Source organism: Ovis canadensis, chromosome X, assembly GCF_042477335.2.
Source record: "Ovis canadensis isolate MfBH-ARS-UI-01 breed Bighorn chromosome X, ARS-UI_OviCan_v2, whole genome shotgun sequence".
In the NCBI taxonomy this organism is placed as follows: Eukaryota; Metazoa; Chordata; class Mammalia; order Artiodactyla; family Bovidae; genus Ovis; species Ovis canadensis.
In genome coordinates, this window is record NC_091727.1 from 53324417 (window position 1) to 53339960 (window position 15544).

The 15544-nt window shown below is 37.9% G+C and overlaps 1 protein-coding gene across 11 annotated transcripts in view; it reads left to right on the top strand.

Moving 5' to 3' along the window:
• Positions 1 to 15544, top strand: part of HUWE1 (HECT, UBA and WWE domain containing E3 ubiquitin protein ligase 1) — a 158201-nt gene that overhangs the window by 86135 nt on the left and 56522 nt on the right. For all 11 annotated transcript variants that reach the window (XM_070291618.1, XM_070291624.1, XM_070291623.1 and 8 more), the window contains 6 exons: positions 5111 to 5168; positions 6155 to 6331; positions 9748 to 9993; positions 11081 to 11214; positions 12196 to 12290; positions 14476 to 14667. In XM_070291618.1, coding sequence (XP_070147719.1) covers positions 5111 to 5168; positions 6155 to 6331; positions 9748 to 9993; positions 11081 to 11214; positions 12196 to 12290; positions 14476 to 14667 — 902 coding nt within the window. The remainder of the gene's footprint in view (positions 1 to 5110; positions 5169 to 6154; positions 6332 to 9747; positions 9994 to 11080; positions 11215 to 12195; positions 12291 to 14475; positions 14668 to 15544) is intronic.

Here is a 15544-nt window from a genome sequence, read left to right on the forward strand (position 1 = left end):
TTTTCTTGGAATATCTTGTGTCACTGTGTATTATCTTCCTATTTATCCCCATCCCCAAATTATCTGATCTCTCCTTTTCTATCTGCCAGATTCCTGCAAGTTCATCTCAAATACCTTATTCTTATAGGAAATTTTCTCCCAACAGTTTTGTTAAAAATTATTTGTATATTCTCTAATGGTTTTCCCCACTGATCTGTATACTTCTCCAAAGGCAAGGACAATGTCTCATTCAACAGTGTATCCCAATCACTTTGTATATAGTCAATAACTGTTTATTTAGTGGTTGATAGAATGAATCAAGAGTATCAGATTAGAGGGCTTCCTTGGTCACTCTGTGGTAAAAAATCTGCCTACCAATGTGAGACACAGGTTTGATCCCTGATACAGGAAGATCCCACATGCCACAGAGCAACCAAGCCCGTGTGCCACAACTATTGAGCCTGTGTTCTAAACCCTCAGAGTCACAACTACTGTAGCCCGTTCACCTTAATGCCAGGCTCTGCTAATCTAAGAATCTCACAAATATTGATACATGTATACTTTTCCACTTCTGCCACCTTCTCAAGCTTCATTTGGGTCATGTGAGGATTATTAGGGCTGAGAGAGAATACAAAAGACTACCTAAACTCAACTTACATTTTGAAAACCACTATCTATATTAAAGGCAAATTCTTTTTTAAAAAAATTTATTTAATTGGAGGCTAATTAATTTGCAATATTGTAGTGGTTTTTGCCATACATTGACATGAATCAGCCATGGGTGTACATGTGTTCCCTATCCTGAAACCCCCTCCACCTCCCTCCCCATCCCATCCCTCAGGGTCATTCCAGTGCACCAGCCCTGAGCACCCTGTCTCATGCGTTGAACTGGACTGGCAATCTATTTCACATATGATAATATACATGTTTCAATGCTATTCTCTCAAATCATCCCACCCTTGCCTTCTCCCACAGAGTCCAAAGTGTGTTCTTTACATCTGTGTCTCTTTTGCTATCTCATATAGGGTCATCATTACCATCTTTCTAAATTCCATCTACATGTGTTAATATACTGTATTAGTGTTTTCCTTTCTGACTTCACTGTGTATAATAGGCTCCAGTTTCATCCACCTCATTAGAACTGATTCAAATGCATTCTTTTTAATAGCTGAGTAATATTCCATTGTGTATGTTTACCACAGCTTACTTATCGATTCATCTGCCAATGGACATCTAGATTGCTTCCATGGCCTGGCTATTATAAACAGTGCTGCGATGAACATTGGGGTACAAGTGTTTCTTTCAGTTCTGGTTTCCTCAGTGTGTATCCCCAGCAGTGGGATTGCTGGGCCATATGGCAGTACTATTTCCAGTTTTTTTAAGGAATCTCCACACTGTTCTCCATAGTGGCTGTACTAGTTTGCATTCGCACCAACAGTGGACGAGGGTTCCCTTTTCTCCATACCCTCTCCAGCATTTGTTGTTTGTAAACTTTTTGATAGCAGCCATTCTGACTGGCGTGAGATGGTACCTCATTGTGGTTTTGATTTGCATTTCTCTGATAATGAGTGATGTTGAGCATCTTTTGATGTGTTTGTTAGCCATCTGTATGTCTTTGGAGAAATGTCTGTTTAGTTCTTTGGCCCATTTTTTGATTGGGTCGTTTATTTTTCTGGAATTGAGCTACAGGAGCTGCTTGTATATTTTTGAGATTAATTCTTTCTCAGTTGCTTCGTTTGCTATTATTTTCTCCCATTCTGAAGGCTATCTTTTCACCTTGCTTATACTTTGTTTTGTTGTGCAAAAGCTTTTAAGTTTAATTAGGTCCCATTTGTTTATTTTTCTAAAGGCAAATTATTTTATCTCCCTATCCCAGATAGTTATCATGGTAGAAAAATTTGCAGTGTGTGCCACCCCCTCCTCAAAAGTATTGTTTGTATCCCTCCCCCACCCTATGCAAAGTTCTTCAGTGAAACCCCAGATAAATTCTTGTCTCCCATGCCTCCATCTGTTTTCCAATGCCTTAAATGATAGGTAATTTTTTTCCATTAATTAATTTTGCATTTCCTATTTTCCTGCCTTAAAATGAGGCAGCCGCCTATCTTACTTCTGTCATTCATAGGACAAGTTTGCCTGTTCTAGAACATACAAATAGAATAAACAGAGTCTTACATGTATATCATACCCCAGTGTATATACTTTGTTATTTTTGGCTTTTGTTGCATAGTATGGTTTTGAGATTCATCCATGTTGTCTATCAGTATGTTGTTTTTGTTGCTGAGTAGTATTGCATTGTATGAATATACTACAGCATTTATCAATTTGCCTGTTGATAAACTTTCAAGTTTTCAGTTTTTTTCCAGACTAAGATAGTGTTCTTTTCCCTTGTTGTTATTGTTGTTTCACTGAAATCAGCAGTATTTGAAAAAAGTGATTGTATTTGATCTTGAGACACATGGTTTGTGCTAGAAATCTGGAATAAGGAAACTTAGGCACTACAATCTACCCCAAATACATGGAGCTCTGTTCTACATTCAAAGACGTTCACCACAAGTAGTACTAAATACTTATTTGTTGGCCTCTTTCTTCTGCCTTCTAAATTGAGCTCAGCAAAACTGACATTGCTAGGGATGAATATACTTGCCAGTAAGTAACCAAGCTTTTCAGTTGGGCACCATGGTTTATTTTTGTGATTGATTCCATTTATTTTGCCTAACTTAAACACCTACCCTGAACAACTTGAAAGAAATGGGTTATATAAATCCATGTGCCCTTTGAAACTTGAATGAAAACTGTTTGAGTTTAAAGGCATCAAATGCAGAGAAGCAGTTCCCTGAATTGTGGCCCACTGCTGCTGCTGCTAAGTCGCATCAGTCGTGTTTGACTCTGTGCGATCCCATAGATGGCAGCTCACCAGGCTCCTCCGTCCCTGGGATTCTCCAGGCAAGAACACTGGAGTGGGTTGCCATTTCCTTCTCCAATGCAGGAAAGTGAAAGTGAAGTCACTCAATCGTGTCCGACTCAGTGACCCCATGGACTGCAGCCTACCAGGCTCCTCCGTCCTTGGGATTTTCCAGGCAAGAGTACTGGAGTGGGTTGCAATTGCCTTCTCTGTGTGGCACACTGGAAGGGCTCTTTTTGCCAAAGGTAGCGGTGTCTCCTCAGAAGTGGGAAGAAAGACCTGATTTTCCTACCCACCCATCTGCTCCCTCCCCACAAAAAGCCAAAACATGACATCTCTTGTCCTGTACCCGTGTACTATGACACTCAATTGGAATCCTCTACATCTGATTACGGGCTCCAGCATCCTAAATACACATGTAAAATTAAATTTGGGAATGTTTGTTTTGGAGAAAGGGGAGAAGCAGAAGTTTTTAGTTTGACAGTTAAGGTAAATTATTTCGTTCATTATAGGAATGCAGTCTTTCATTGTTTCAAAGATGCTCTGGGTCAGAGTTTTATATGAGTTTAGGATTTCCTTAAAACCAGTTAGTAGGGGGATTTCTGAGTTGATCATTTTTACTATTCCTATATGATGTCCTGAACCTGGAAGGCAAAAAGTTGACTATAGGGAGCAAGGTAGTTACTGAACAGGTTTGTTCTTGGAGTTTAAGAACCACTGTTGGTATGTTTTCTCTCTTGTTCTCTCCAATTTCCATCTAGCAAGTGGAGAAAGTATCTAAGTCCCATTTCATGATAATTACTTTGGCTCTTTACCCTTTTATTTGGCTTCTGCAAAGGGGCAGGTATCTCCCTGGGCTAGAGCCACACCTGTAATTCTTAGTTATAGAGATTCTCTCCCAAGAAGGTACACTTAGGCTGGGGTGGTGTATAATTGGTGTAAGTAGCAGTGGTTCTGAGGAGGAGGTTTATAGTCAGAGAATGGTTTGCAGTCTTCCCAGGGAATCCTTTCACTCCTGGCATATATATAGGTCCTCCCTTTGTACAAAGTTCTTCCCCAGATTCTTCATTGAGCGTGTTCACAGCATCCTACCCAAGCTCTCTCTCTCTGGATATTTTAGCTCTAAAGCCATTCATCATGCCTCTCCACTCTCTTTCCCTAGTCTCCATTTTGCTGCCAAATATCCTTATGCCTGGCAAAGGTTTGTGCACATTTTATCTTGCTCAGAGGTGAAAATTACTAGTTTCTTGCCAATTTTTCTGCCTTCTCCCCCTACCTTTCCCTTCTTCTGTCTCTGCCCTTTTCTCCCAAAGGCCTATGTCCAAAATTTTCCTTATTTCCCTCAAGTTTTGTCCTTTCTTAGGGTTTATCTTTTAGTTAGATTTTGTTTTAGTTTGTGGGGTTTTTTCCGCTCTGTTCATTTCTTAACAAAACCCAAGATGGGCTAAAGACTGCATTTTCTGCAGCTATGGCATTATTGCAGCCTTCTTATCTTCAATGCATCATTGAAGCATCTGAAGCAAAAGGACATCATCACAATCTGTGGATAGTTCTCTGGAACAATCTGTGGAAAAGGCGGCCTTGGGTGTAGCCTCCATCTTGGACTAACTTCATCTGTTCTGGATGATTGATAAATCTAAGCATGGAATCTTGACTAAAATTCCATTTCCTGCTCCTTATAACTTAAAATTTGATGTGAGAACATGTTAAGATGTTTGTGTATTTTTTTCTTTCTAGTGCCTTTTTTCAAGCAAATATTTAAATAGTCTCTTAATTGACCTTGCTTATTTTTAATATTTTCGTATTGATGAATTCCTCTTAGAGTAGTTTTCCTAATTTAGAAGTTTCTTTTGAGATACGTACAAATGCTGTGTTTGTGAAAGCTTGGTTTTTCCTTTTGTGCTCTCAACCTACTCAGGCTAGGAGACCTACCTTCAGAATTGATTTCACCTCTTTTCCTTTTTTTCTGGGCTGTATACTGAAGGATATGTCTTAACTGAGAAAAAAACCTAGAATCTCATTATTTCCTTTTCTTTGTTGCGAAGATCCCTTGGAGAAGGAAATGGCAGTCCACTCCAGTACTATTGCCTGGAAAACCCCATGGACAGAGGAGCCTGGTAGGCTACAGTCCATGGGGTCGCAAAGAGTTGGACACGACTGAGAGACTTCACTTTCACTTTCACTGGTATTGTGAATTTCTGTGTAACTCACTCTTTTCTCCCTTAACAGGGTTGTTGGTACAGAGGAGCGTATTCCTATTCCCCTCATGGATTACATCCTTAATGTGGTAAGATTAATGGTAGGGCAAACTGAGTAAAGATGTGTGTTTTTCTGGAAAATGTGTGGGGTTACCAAATAATCTGATGACTTAAAACTGGGGCCCTTAAACTTCAGAGCAGTGGGAAAAGATGTATAAAACTTGTTCTGTGAGATTGATTTGCCAAACTTAGCTAGCAATCTTTTTGAAAAGTCCCAGTTTTCTATTCATCTCCCTTGGGAAACCAAACAGGAGGGCAGTGGGCTTTGTTAGGCCAATCTAGTATTATGTTTTTATGAATGTGTCCCAACATATTTTTTTCCCACTACTGGCCATTTTTCTCATTAACTTCTTTCTCTTTTACCAAAAAAAGAAAAATTTAATGTGGTGTTTTCTTTTAACTTCTGTGTGTCTCACAGGAAAATGAGTTTGAATTTTCCCAGAATTATCTGGAAAGCCCACTTAGCATTTGTTCTAGCCCAATAAGCACTTCCAGACAATGCGTCCAGAGATGGTTTCTCTTTTGGCTGTGTGTGTGTGTTGGCCATATTTTGCTTTCTTCCCCTTACAGAGTGCTTTGTTTGGTCTGAATCAGTGTTCCAGGATTCTAAGTTTCATGTGGATTATGAGCACATTTGAAGGAAAGTATCTATGATGTTTACTTCCAGGGAGAGGCAACACATTATCATGCAAGAAGCACTAAACAAGCAAATTAAGAGATTAAACCTGATTCTGTCACTAATTCATGGTGTGGCCATGTACAAGTCATTTAGCTTCTCTGTGCTCTCAAATTACGTGACTTTAGGTGTAGCTGAAAAGATAGATTGGGAAGAAGTTGTAATTACTCTTTATTTTCTGAATGTTTAGGTTTCACATAGTATGCCTATCCCTTTTTACCTTTTTATCCTAGAAAATACTGGTTTCATGACTATAAGATTACCCCTATCCTTATTCCAAGCTAGCATTTTAGTTCCAAGTGTCAGGCTCTAACTTCTTTTAAAATTTTCATTACCCAGATGAAATTTGTGGAATCTATTCTGAGCAACAATACAACTGATGACCACTGCCAGGAATTTGTGAATCAGAAAGGACTCTTGCCTTTGGTTACCATTTTGGGTCTTCCCAATCTGCCCATTGACTTTCCCACATCTGCAGCCTGTCAGGCTGTTGCAGGTGTCTGCAAATCCATATTGGTAAGAAGCATCTGACCAAATATTTTCATTTCTTTTAGAAATCAATTTGGCAATACTTCTATATACATGTTTTTACCATGGTCTCCCCTTCAACTAAAACATAATGAAGAAATTTGTGTTTATGTACTGCAAGTGGATTTTGTGACTAATAGTGTGCCATGTTATTTCTCATTGAAAAGTCAAGTGTTCTTCTTCCTGAGTTTGGTATATAGTTCTAACATAAGAGTTTTTTGGAAGGGAAAATGTATCTCCAAGAAAGCTTTGGAGATGGGTTTTAACTCAATCTTACACTGTTTCACCATGTATTTTTTTTCCTTTGGCAGGCTTGATAGTTGTGTATTTTAAGCATGGTTGATCTGTAGTTCATTGCTCGAATTTTGCCCTAAAAATGAAGTTGCTTTAAATAGTGGTAAAATAGACATAACATGATAATTACCACTTTAGCCATTTCTAAGTATATATAGTTTAATAGTGTTTAATACATCACATTGTTGTGAAAACCATCTCCAGAACTCTATTCATCTTGCAAAACTAAAACTCTACACTTTAAGCAGCTTTCAATTCCCTTCCCCCTATCAGACCCTAGTAACCACCATTCTACTCTCTGTCTTGAATTTTGACTATTCTAGGTATGTCATGTAATTTGAATTCATAAGGTATTTTTCTTTGTGTAACTAATTTAATTTGCTTAGCATAATGTTCTCAAGATTCATCCATGTTGTAGCATATGTCATAATTTTCTTTTGCTTTTAAGGCTGAATAATAGTCCAGTGTATATATAAACTGCATTTTGTTATTAATAGACGTTTTTAGTTGCTTCCCTTTATGAATGGTGCTGCTACAAACGTGGATGTGTCCTCCAGACTCTGTGTTTGTTTATATTGAAAACACTTAAGATCTACTCTCTTAATAAATTTCTGATATATAACATAGTATTTTTATATATTATATATATATATAATTAGCTAATTATAGTTACCACATTATACATTAGATCCCCAGAATTTATTCATCTTAATAACTGAAAGTTTGTACCCTTTGACCAGCATCTCCACAACATCCCCCAGCCCCTGACAACCATTCTACTCTCTGGTTCTGAGTTAGACTTTAAAGTGAGATCATACCTGAGACGCTGCTTTCAGTTTTTTGGTTATCTACCCAGATGTAGGATTTGCTAGATCATTTGGTAGTTCTGTTTTTAATTTTTTGAGAAACTTATATTATCCACAGCAACTACACCATTTCACATTCCAACCAACAAATTCTCTGCATCCTCACCAACTCTTGTTATTTTATAGTTTTTTGATACTAGCCAACCTAATGTGTATGGAATGAAATCTCATGGTTTTGATTTGCATTTCTCTGTTGTTTAGCAATGTTGAGCATCTTTCGTGTGTCTATTGGCAACATGTCTTCTTTAGAAAAATGTCTGTTCAGGTCGTTTTCCCAAAACTACATTTTTCCCCAAAAAACAGTACATTTTATTTGACAACAGACTCCACAGTTTGTCTCATTTGTGACATATGTAGATGGCTTTAGATTATTTTTTGGTGGTCACCCATACTGAACAGGATTTTTCAATCTTCAAAACAACCAAGACTCAAAGAGATTGTGCGTTTCACTTCAGTTCACAAGTGAACTGTGTCCTCCATTTATCGAATTATTTTTGGCGTAGATTTCCCTTTGAGTGAAAGGGTAGAGATGAAGCCACTCCCCAATCTCAAAGAAGTAGGGTGTTGCCGGCTGGTATTTTTCAGCAGGCTGGCACATCTGTGTATTTCTTGTCTAATTCTTCTCATTGGCCTGGAGCAGCTCTTCACATTTTCTCTAGATAGCCTAGCACTTTTTCCCCCCAGTTGCCTGATGGCTTCTTTCTCTCATAAGCCTAGAGCTTCTAAGGATAAGGCAGAGCTCATTTTTTAATTGGGTTTGTTTTTTGTTGAGTTACAGTTCTTAATATATTCTGGATATTAATTCCTTATCATAAATGATTTGTAGATTGTTTTCTCCCATTCCATGAGTTGCTTTTCACTGTGTTGATAGTGTCATTTGATGTGAAAAAAGGTTTTAATTTTGATGAAGTCCCAGTTTGGTTTTTGTGGGGGTTTTTTGTTCTTTTGTTTTTGCTCTTTACTTTCATTGCACATGCTTTTGGTGTTTTACCTAAGAAATCACTGTTAAATTCAGTGTCATGCAGCTTTTGTCCTATGGCTTTTTCTAGGTGTTTTATAGTTTTAGCTCTTACATTTAGGTCTTTGATCTGTTTTGAGTTGATTTTTTTGTATGATATAAGGTAACAGTCAACTTCATTCTTTTGCATGTGGGTATCCAGTTTTCCCAACACTGTTGGAAAGATTGTCCTTTCCCTATTACACCCTTGTCTTGGTAACCTTGTCAAAAATCATTTGACCATGTATGCAAGGGTTTATTTGAGAACTCTCTAATCATTGGTGGTGTTGATGTCTGTCTGTCTGTCTTTATGCAAGTACTGCAGTGTAAGATAGTTATATCTATTTGGGATCCCTAGAGATTCTGTATGAATTTTAAGAGAGATTTTTTTGTTTCTGAAAACAAAAACCATTGGGATTTTTATAGGAATTGGATTAACTCTTTGACATTTCTTTGTTAGCTGAGTTGTGCAATAAGTAATTTCTCCTAAAAATCAGAAATCCAATTTCTTGAGTACTTGGAAAGATCCATAATTGTGACATTTGCATTTAATATTTTATTTTGCTTTTCTCTTTGCAAATATTTAATTCAATGCTATTCATAACAGACAGGGGGAAGGGAGGCTGCTCCATGTTTATTGTACCTTTAAGATACTGTGAGATTGGATAGATTTATTTAAAGCCATAGGAAAGGTACATAAGCTCTCCTATTTGAATGGTAAGTGATAGTGTTCACTGTCAAGATTTTCCTTCAGGCTCAAAAAAAATTCACAAGGGCCATATAATCCTTGAGTTGTCTCCAGAATAAGAAAATGCCTAGCTAATGCCTATCCTAGACTTATCTCTCTTACTGTGGTAAGAAAAAAAAAATTTGTAACAATGGTTCATTTCCATGCTTTGAAACCTTACCTAATATTGCTCCCTGTTGTGCAAAATTTGGAATTAATTTTACAGCATGGAGTCCTTGCTATAACAGTATTCCAGTTTGGCCATCACAGTCATTTACATTTGATTGACTTACCACATTTGAAAGCCTCTCATTTAAGAGAAGTGATGTGCTGCTCTAAAAGGAGGTGTTTAGCTATGTCATACGTGCATTCATATTTTGGCTCCACCATTTACCAGGTGAGAGACCATGGCCAGGTCTAAAATTTGTGAGTCTTATCTTCCACTTCTTTCATTGTGACTATTAAGATATATGCATATGAAGTTTATTGTACATTAATGCTTTAATTATTATTATTTCAGACACTGTCACATGAACCCAAAGTCCTCCAGGAAGGTCTCCTTCAGTTGGACTCCATTCTTTCCTCCTTGGAGCCGTTACACCGCCCAATAGAATCCCCCGGGGGCTCAGTGTTGTTGCGAGAACTGGCTTGTGCTGGCAATGTTGCTGATGCTACCCTCTCAGCTCAAGCCACACCTCTACTACATGCACTCACTGCTGCCCACGCTTACATCATGATGTTTGTTCATACTTGCAGGGTTGGACAGGTAAGAATTATCTTAAGGGTGAACATGTTGGTTTAAAGTCCGTAAAATACCTAGGGCATATACCTGGCATCTTAGTGTACTTAGAAGCAGTACTACCTAGGCTGACAGGTGAGTTCTTTTAGGTTGGGTGGGTGATTTAAGGTTTATGCTTCAAGTTGCTGTCTAGTTTCACTTTCCCTTAGTATTTTTTTAATTGGAAATAAGGTGACAATATAACTTGTTTCATGAACTGGGCCTTCTTGAGAGTAAAAGAGATTGAGATAAATACAGGCATTAATAGATCTATAGCATTCATATAGGCCTTGGGGATGTATAATCACCCCTAATAGCAGGCAAGCCTCAATTGGGTGCTCATCTGGCCTTATTACTTCCTAATCTTTCTACAAATGCATGTAGACTTGATAATAAGATGGCAAGAAGGAAATTTGACCACAGAACTTTTTAAGTCAATGATAATTAACAGATTACTAACGATTTCCTAAATATCAACCTCTATGTTTGCACTCCATGTGAGGCTCCTCTTGTGCTTCCAGAAAGTTGAGGTGGTTTTTTGAGTGTTCACAGTTTTGCTACCTTTAGTTGTCAATCTAAAGATTAATGGTGCATTTTTAGCTGGCCTATTTCATGCTGTTGAACAGGAGTATGTTCTTTGAAGAAATATAATTGGAAAGCACAATTATAAACTATCTAGAAAGTAATTAAATTATACAACAACACTTTATGGGTTTATTTATTTATTGAAATAAATGGGAAATAACAAATCCCTTCTCCATCTAAAAAATTTGGAAGCTGTCTGTGAATCTGTAAAACTGTTTCTTTGATTTAGAAAAATGGAGATTTAGAAAAATGGAGTTGCCTATGACTCCTGTTTTTCATCTTACAAAAAAAACAATGAGATCTTAAAGATAGATTGTAAATATTAAAAGAGAATACCTGTGATCTTCAGTGTGGAAATTTTGATGAAGATGATAGCTCTGAGAATAATGAGGAAGGAAAAATAGAATCCCTTATCGTTTTAAATAGCTGAAAGTTCATTTTGATCGTTTAGAGGGCATCCCAAAGATCACCTTTTTCACTTTGGTTACAGAGTGAAATTCGTTCCATCTCCATAAACCAGTGGGGCTCTCAGTTGGGTCTGAGTGTTCTGAGCAAGCTGAGCCAGTTATACTGTTCCCTGGTATGGGAAAGCACTGTCCTCCTCTCCCTCTGTACCCCAAACAGGTAAGGGAATGAATGGTCATCTCTTTTATTATCTGTGTTGTCTTTCCCAACAGAGAAACTAAACTTAGTGAGCCCAGAGGATTGCTTTGGTTAAGGATAGAAAGGTAAAGAGTTCAGAGGCTTTCTTGTCTGTCTTAGTTCATTCAGGCTGCTATAACAAAATCCACAAATTGGGTTCTTATAAGAGATAGAAATTTATTGCTCAGAGTTTTGGCGGCTAGAAGTCTGTGTGGTTAGGTGAGGGCTCTCTTCTACATTGTAGACTTCTCATTGTATCCTCACATGGTGGAAAGGACTATGAATCTCTGTGGAGCCCCTTTTTATAAGGGCTTTGTCCCATTCATGAGGATTCTATTCTTAAGCACCTATGAAAGGCTTGGGCTTCTCTGATGACTCAGATGGTAAAGAATCTGCCTGCAGTACAGGAGACCCAGGTTGGATCCGTGCATCAGGAAGATCCCCTAGAGAAAGGAATGGTTACCCACTCCAGTATTCTTGCCTGGAGAATTCCATGGACAAAGGAGCCTGGCAGGCTACTACATTCCATGGGGTCACAAAGAGTTGGACACAACTGAATGACTAATATGCACAGAAACCTTGCTACTAATACCATCATCTTGTGGGGCATTAGGATTTTAACATATGAATTTTGAGGAGACACAAGCATTTAACCAGTAGCATTGTCCTTCCCACTTACCAGCCAAAGGGCTTGCTTACAAATGTGTTGTGCATCTTTGATATGATATCCCAATTATGCTGTGTCAGCTTGGTGGGTGTTTACAATTTGGTCCTGTTGTTAGACAGGTCTAAAGAGTTGAGATAGAAACCAAACCTCAGGACTTCCATCATTGCAGATATTTTATTAGGTTAACTTACCTGCTGTAGGAAGGGAATGGTGTCAGTTAAGCAGGTCAGAGACCAAGCACAACATAAAAAATGAGTTATCAGAAGTTTTATTGCTCACTGTTTCTCTTCTTGCAGCTTGCCATCTGGGTGTGAATTTGGCCAGGCAGACATGCAGAAACTGGTTCCAAAGGATGAGAAGACAGGTACGACCCAGGGCGGAAAAAGATCAGGTAACTCCAAGAAACTTAAAATCCCAGCCATTAATTCTTTTAAGTTCTGTCTCAGTGTCTTCATAGGTTTATTGTGAAAATTTAGCTAGCTCTATCATCTCTAGTCTTCAGGCTTTTTTCCATTCATTAATTAAGAAAAAATACATATCCACAATGATAAAAATTGGAAAACATAGTAGAAGAATAACTGATGTTTATACCACAGAAAATATTTTGAAAATGTCTGCCTAATCTTTTTCCCTGAGGATATGTTTTATTAACATAGTTGTGATTGTCTTAGACGTATTTTGTAGATCTCTCTTCACTTAATATTAAGTGCTATGTAAAGGTACCATGAATTAACCATTCCCTATTAAGTTTCTAATGTAATGTTTTGAAAACTGAACATCTTGTATATGTTTTTTTGCAAATGTTGAGGTTGATTCTTAGAAATTACTATAGGTTGAACGGAAGAAACTGAATTTTTAATTTTTATTAATTTAAATGTAACAAACTATTATTCTGTTCAGTTGTTGAAAGACTTTAAAGTTTGTTTGGAAAACTTGGGTGTATGAATTGGTTTTTTTCCCCTAGTAAATTGTATGAAATATAGATCAATTAAGGAAAATTAATATCTGTATTAAGATGTACTATAAGTGTGAAATAGATACCTTGTATAAAAATGTATAATCTCATTAACTTTTTAAGTGGTTAGTAGAAATTTTTAATTATCTATGTGGTTCACATTATATTTCTATTGCACAATGTTATTTTTGAAAATAGCTTTTATATTAAAATAGAGGTTCCAAATTGCAATAAGCAGAAATTATACAATTTGGACTTCCTGGTGGCTCGGTGGTAAAGAATCCACCTGCCAATGCAGGAGACATGGATTCAATCCCTGGTTTGGGAAGATTCCACATGCCGTTAAGCGACTAAGCCTATGCGCTAACAGCTACTGAGCCCATGTGCTACAGCTACCGAAGTCCGCATGCTCTAGAGCTGGTGCACGGCAGCAAGAGAAGCCACTGCAGTAAGAATCTTGTTCTCCACAACCGAAGAAAAGCTTGCAACAGAGACCCACCAAGTGGAAAATAAATAAATAAAATTAGAAGAAGAAAAAAAATCATACAATCTTCTGACCCTAATGGAGCAAACCTAAAATTAATAAAAGCTGATTTTCTAGAAAGTTTTTTCCTCCTATACTCTGCATCAGGGAAAAAGTAAATTTGATAAACTAAAGAAAAAGGTGAGACAGTTCTATAAATAAAAGCCTATTAACTATGCTTAAAAATTGTATTGAGATTACTAAAAATAGAGAAAATGCTAAGGAACTAATAAAGCAGACATAAGTTATGAAATAAGTAATGACATATGACAGCTAGTTATTGTATTGTGGGAGAATGGGACAGAATTAATAAGATATACACAAACTTCTGGCAAGGTTAATTTTGTAGAAATTTCTAACCAGAAGTTAGAATATCAAGTTTTGCCAAAGTGTACCAACTTTAACTCAAAAAATAATTTACTAAGAATCAGGAACAAAATTAGACTCTGGCAAAGAATTGCCTTGCATAACAATTTAGATATATTTTTTCCAGCAGTTTTTTCCACGAATTTAACAAGGATAACTCCATTTACACATAGAGTTTTTCCAGAATATTACAAAGAAAACTTGGTGATATGTTTTATAGATTGCCTAATGTTGATTCTTAGATCTAAGAGCACACATGACCACCCCAAAGAAGACACATCTCAAATTCATATACAAAAATCTTAAATTCTAGGAAATATATTTCTCTAGTAGTGATCTATGATGTCTGATTTGAGTTTATTAATGAGCTGTAAAATTCTAGTAGAGTGTGTGCCTTGAGAGTGTGGGTCACCATGCACATTGTATTTTGTGCAGAGTTTCTTAGTCCTGTAGTATGCTTACAGTCTTCCAGGGTAGCCCTGGGTAAAGACTTTTTAACACGCTCCCATTGGAAGATGGATGTCAGTGTTACCTAGTTAGAAGGACTCCAAGGAAAGGAGCTTATCAGTATAGTTTTGTGTTTGTTTGTTTTTTCTTTTCAGATTTAGGAAGTTGTGGCCATTTAAAGATTAACGAGCACTATAGGTAGCTCTCTCTTGGGACTCTTCAGAACAGGAAACCAGTTAAGTCCTCGCTTACCATGGTCTTACTGCTCCCCTCTTATGGCTACAGATGGGGAACAGGATGGAACCACTGGAAGTATGGATGCTTCTACCCAGGGCTTGTTGGAAGGCATTGGGCTTGATGGTGACACACTGGCTCCTATGGAGACAGACGAACCTACTGCTTCAGACTCTAAGGGCAAATCTAAAATCACACCTGCCATGGCTGCCAGAATCAAGCAAATCAAGCCATTGTTGTCAGGTGAGTGATTTTCTTCCTTCTATCTTTTTTAGAGCCAGGTATGGCTCTATTGTTTCCTTTTAAGGAAACTTTAAACTTGGTGGCTCGTTTTCAGGTATCTGCTGTGTGACAGGCTCTGTACTAACTGTGAGGGAGACAGAGATGAGAGTGGCTTTCTGAAAGCCAAATCTACCCCTCCTTTTCTTTCTACTCTTCTGCTACTGCAAATGACCTCTGATCATACCATTTCCCTGAAATGGCTCACCAAGGTATCTAACCTCCTTATTGCTAAGTCCACTGGATACTCTTCAGTCTCCTCACTTTTCTGCAGCACAATGGTTGACCTACCACCTCTTTCTCAAAATAGTCTTTTCTTGGCTTTTGTGATATTAAGCCCACCTGCTTTCCTGTTACCTGTCTGACTACTGTATTCAAGGCTGCTCTTCCTTTCTCTGTCATTCAAATGTAGCTGGCAAGTAATACAGTTGATGTGTGTTTTAATAGTTACTTTGCCACCTCTGTGGAAACTACAATAACATGATACAGGACTGCAGCCTACCAGGCTCCTCTGCCCATGGGGTTTTCCAGGCAAGAGTACTGGAGTGGGTTGCCATTGCCTTCTCCAAACATGATACAAGATCATATTAAAGATGTGCACTGGGGACCTCCCTGACTGTTCAGTGGTTGAGACTCCTTGCTTCCACTGTGGAGGGTGCAGGTTTGATCCCTGGTCAAGGAACTAGGATTCTGCATGCTGTGCAGTGCAGCGCCCCCCCCCCAAAATGCACTGACATGTTTTCACCATCTTTCACCCCTTAATTTTTGGGGAACCTATTTTGTATGCCTACACCAATTTTGTATGTTTGCCACTTTGTGACCTCTTACAGTGAAGGAAAAT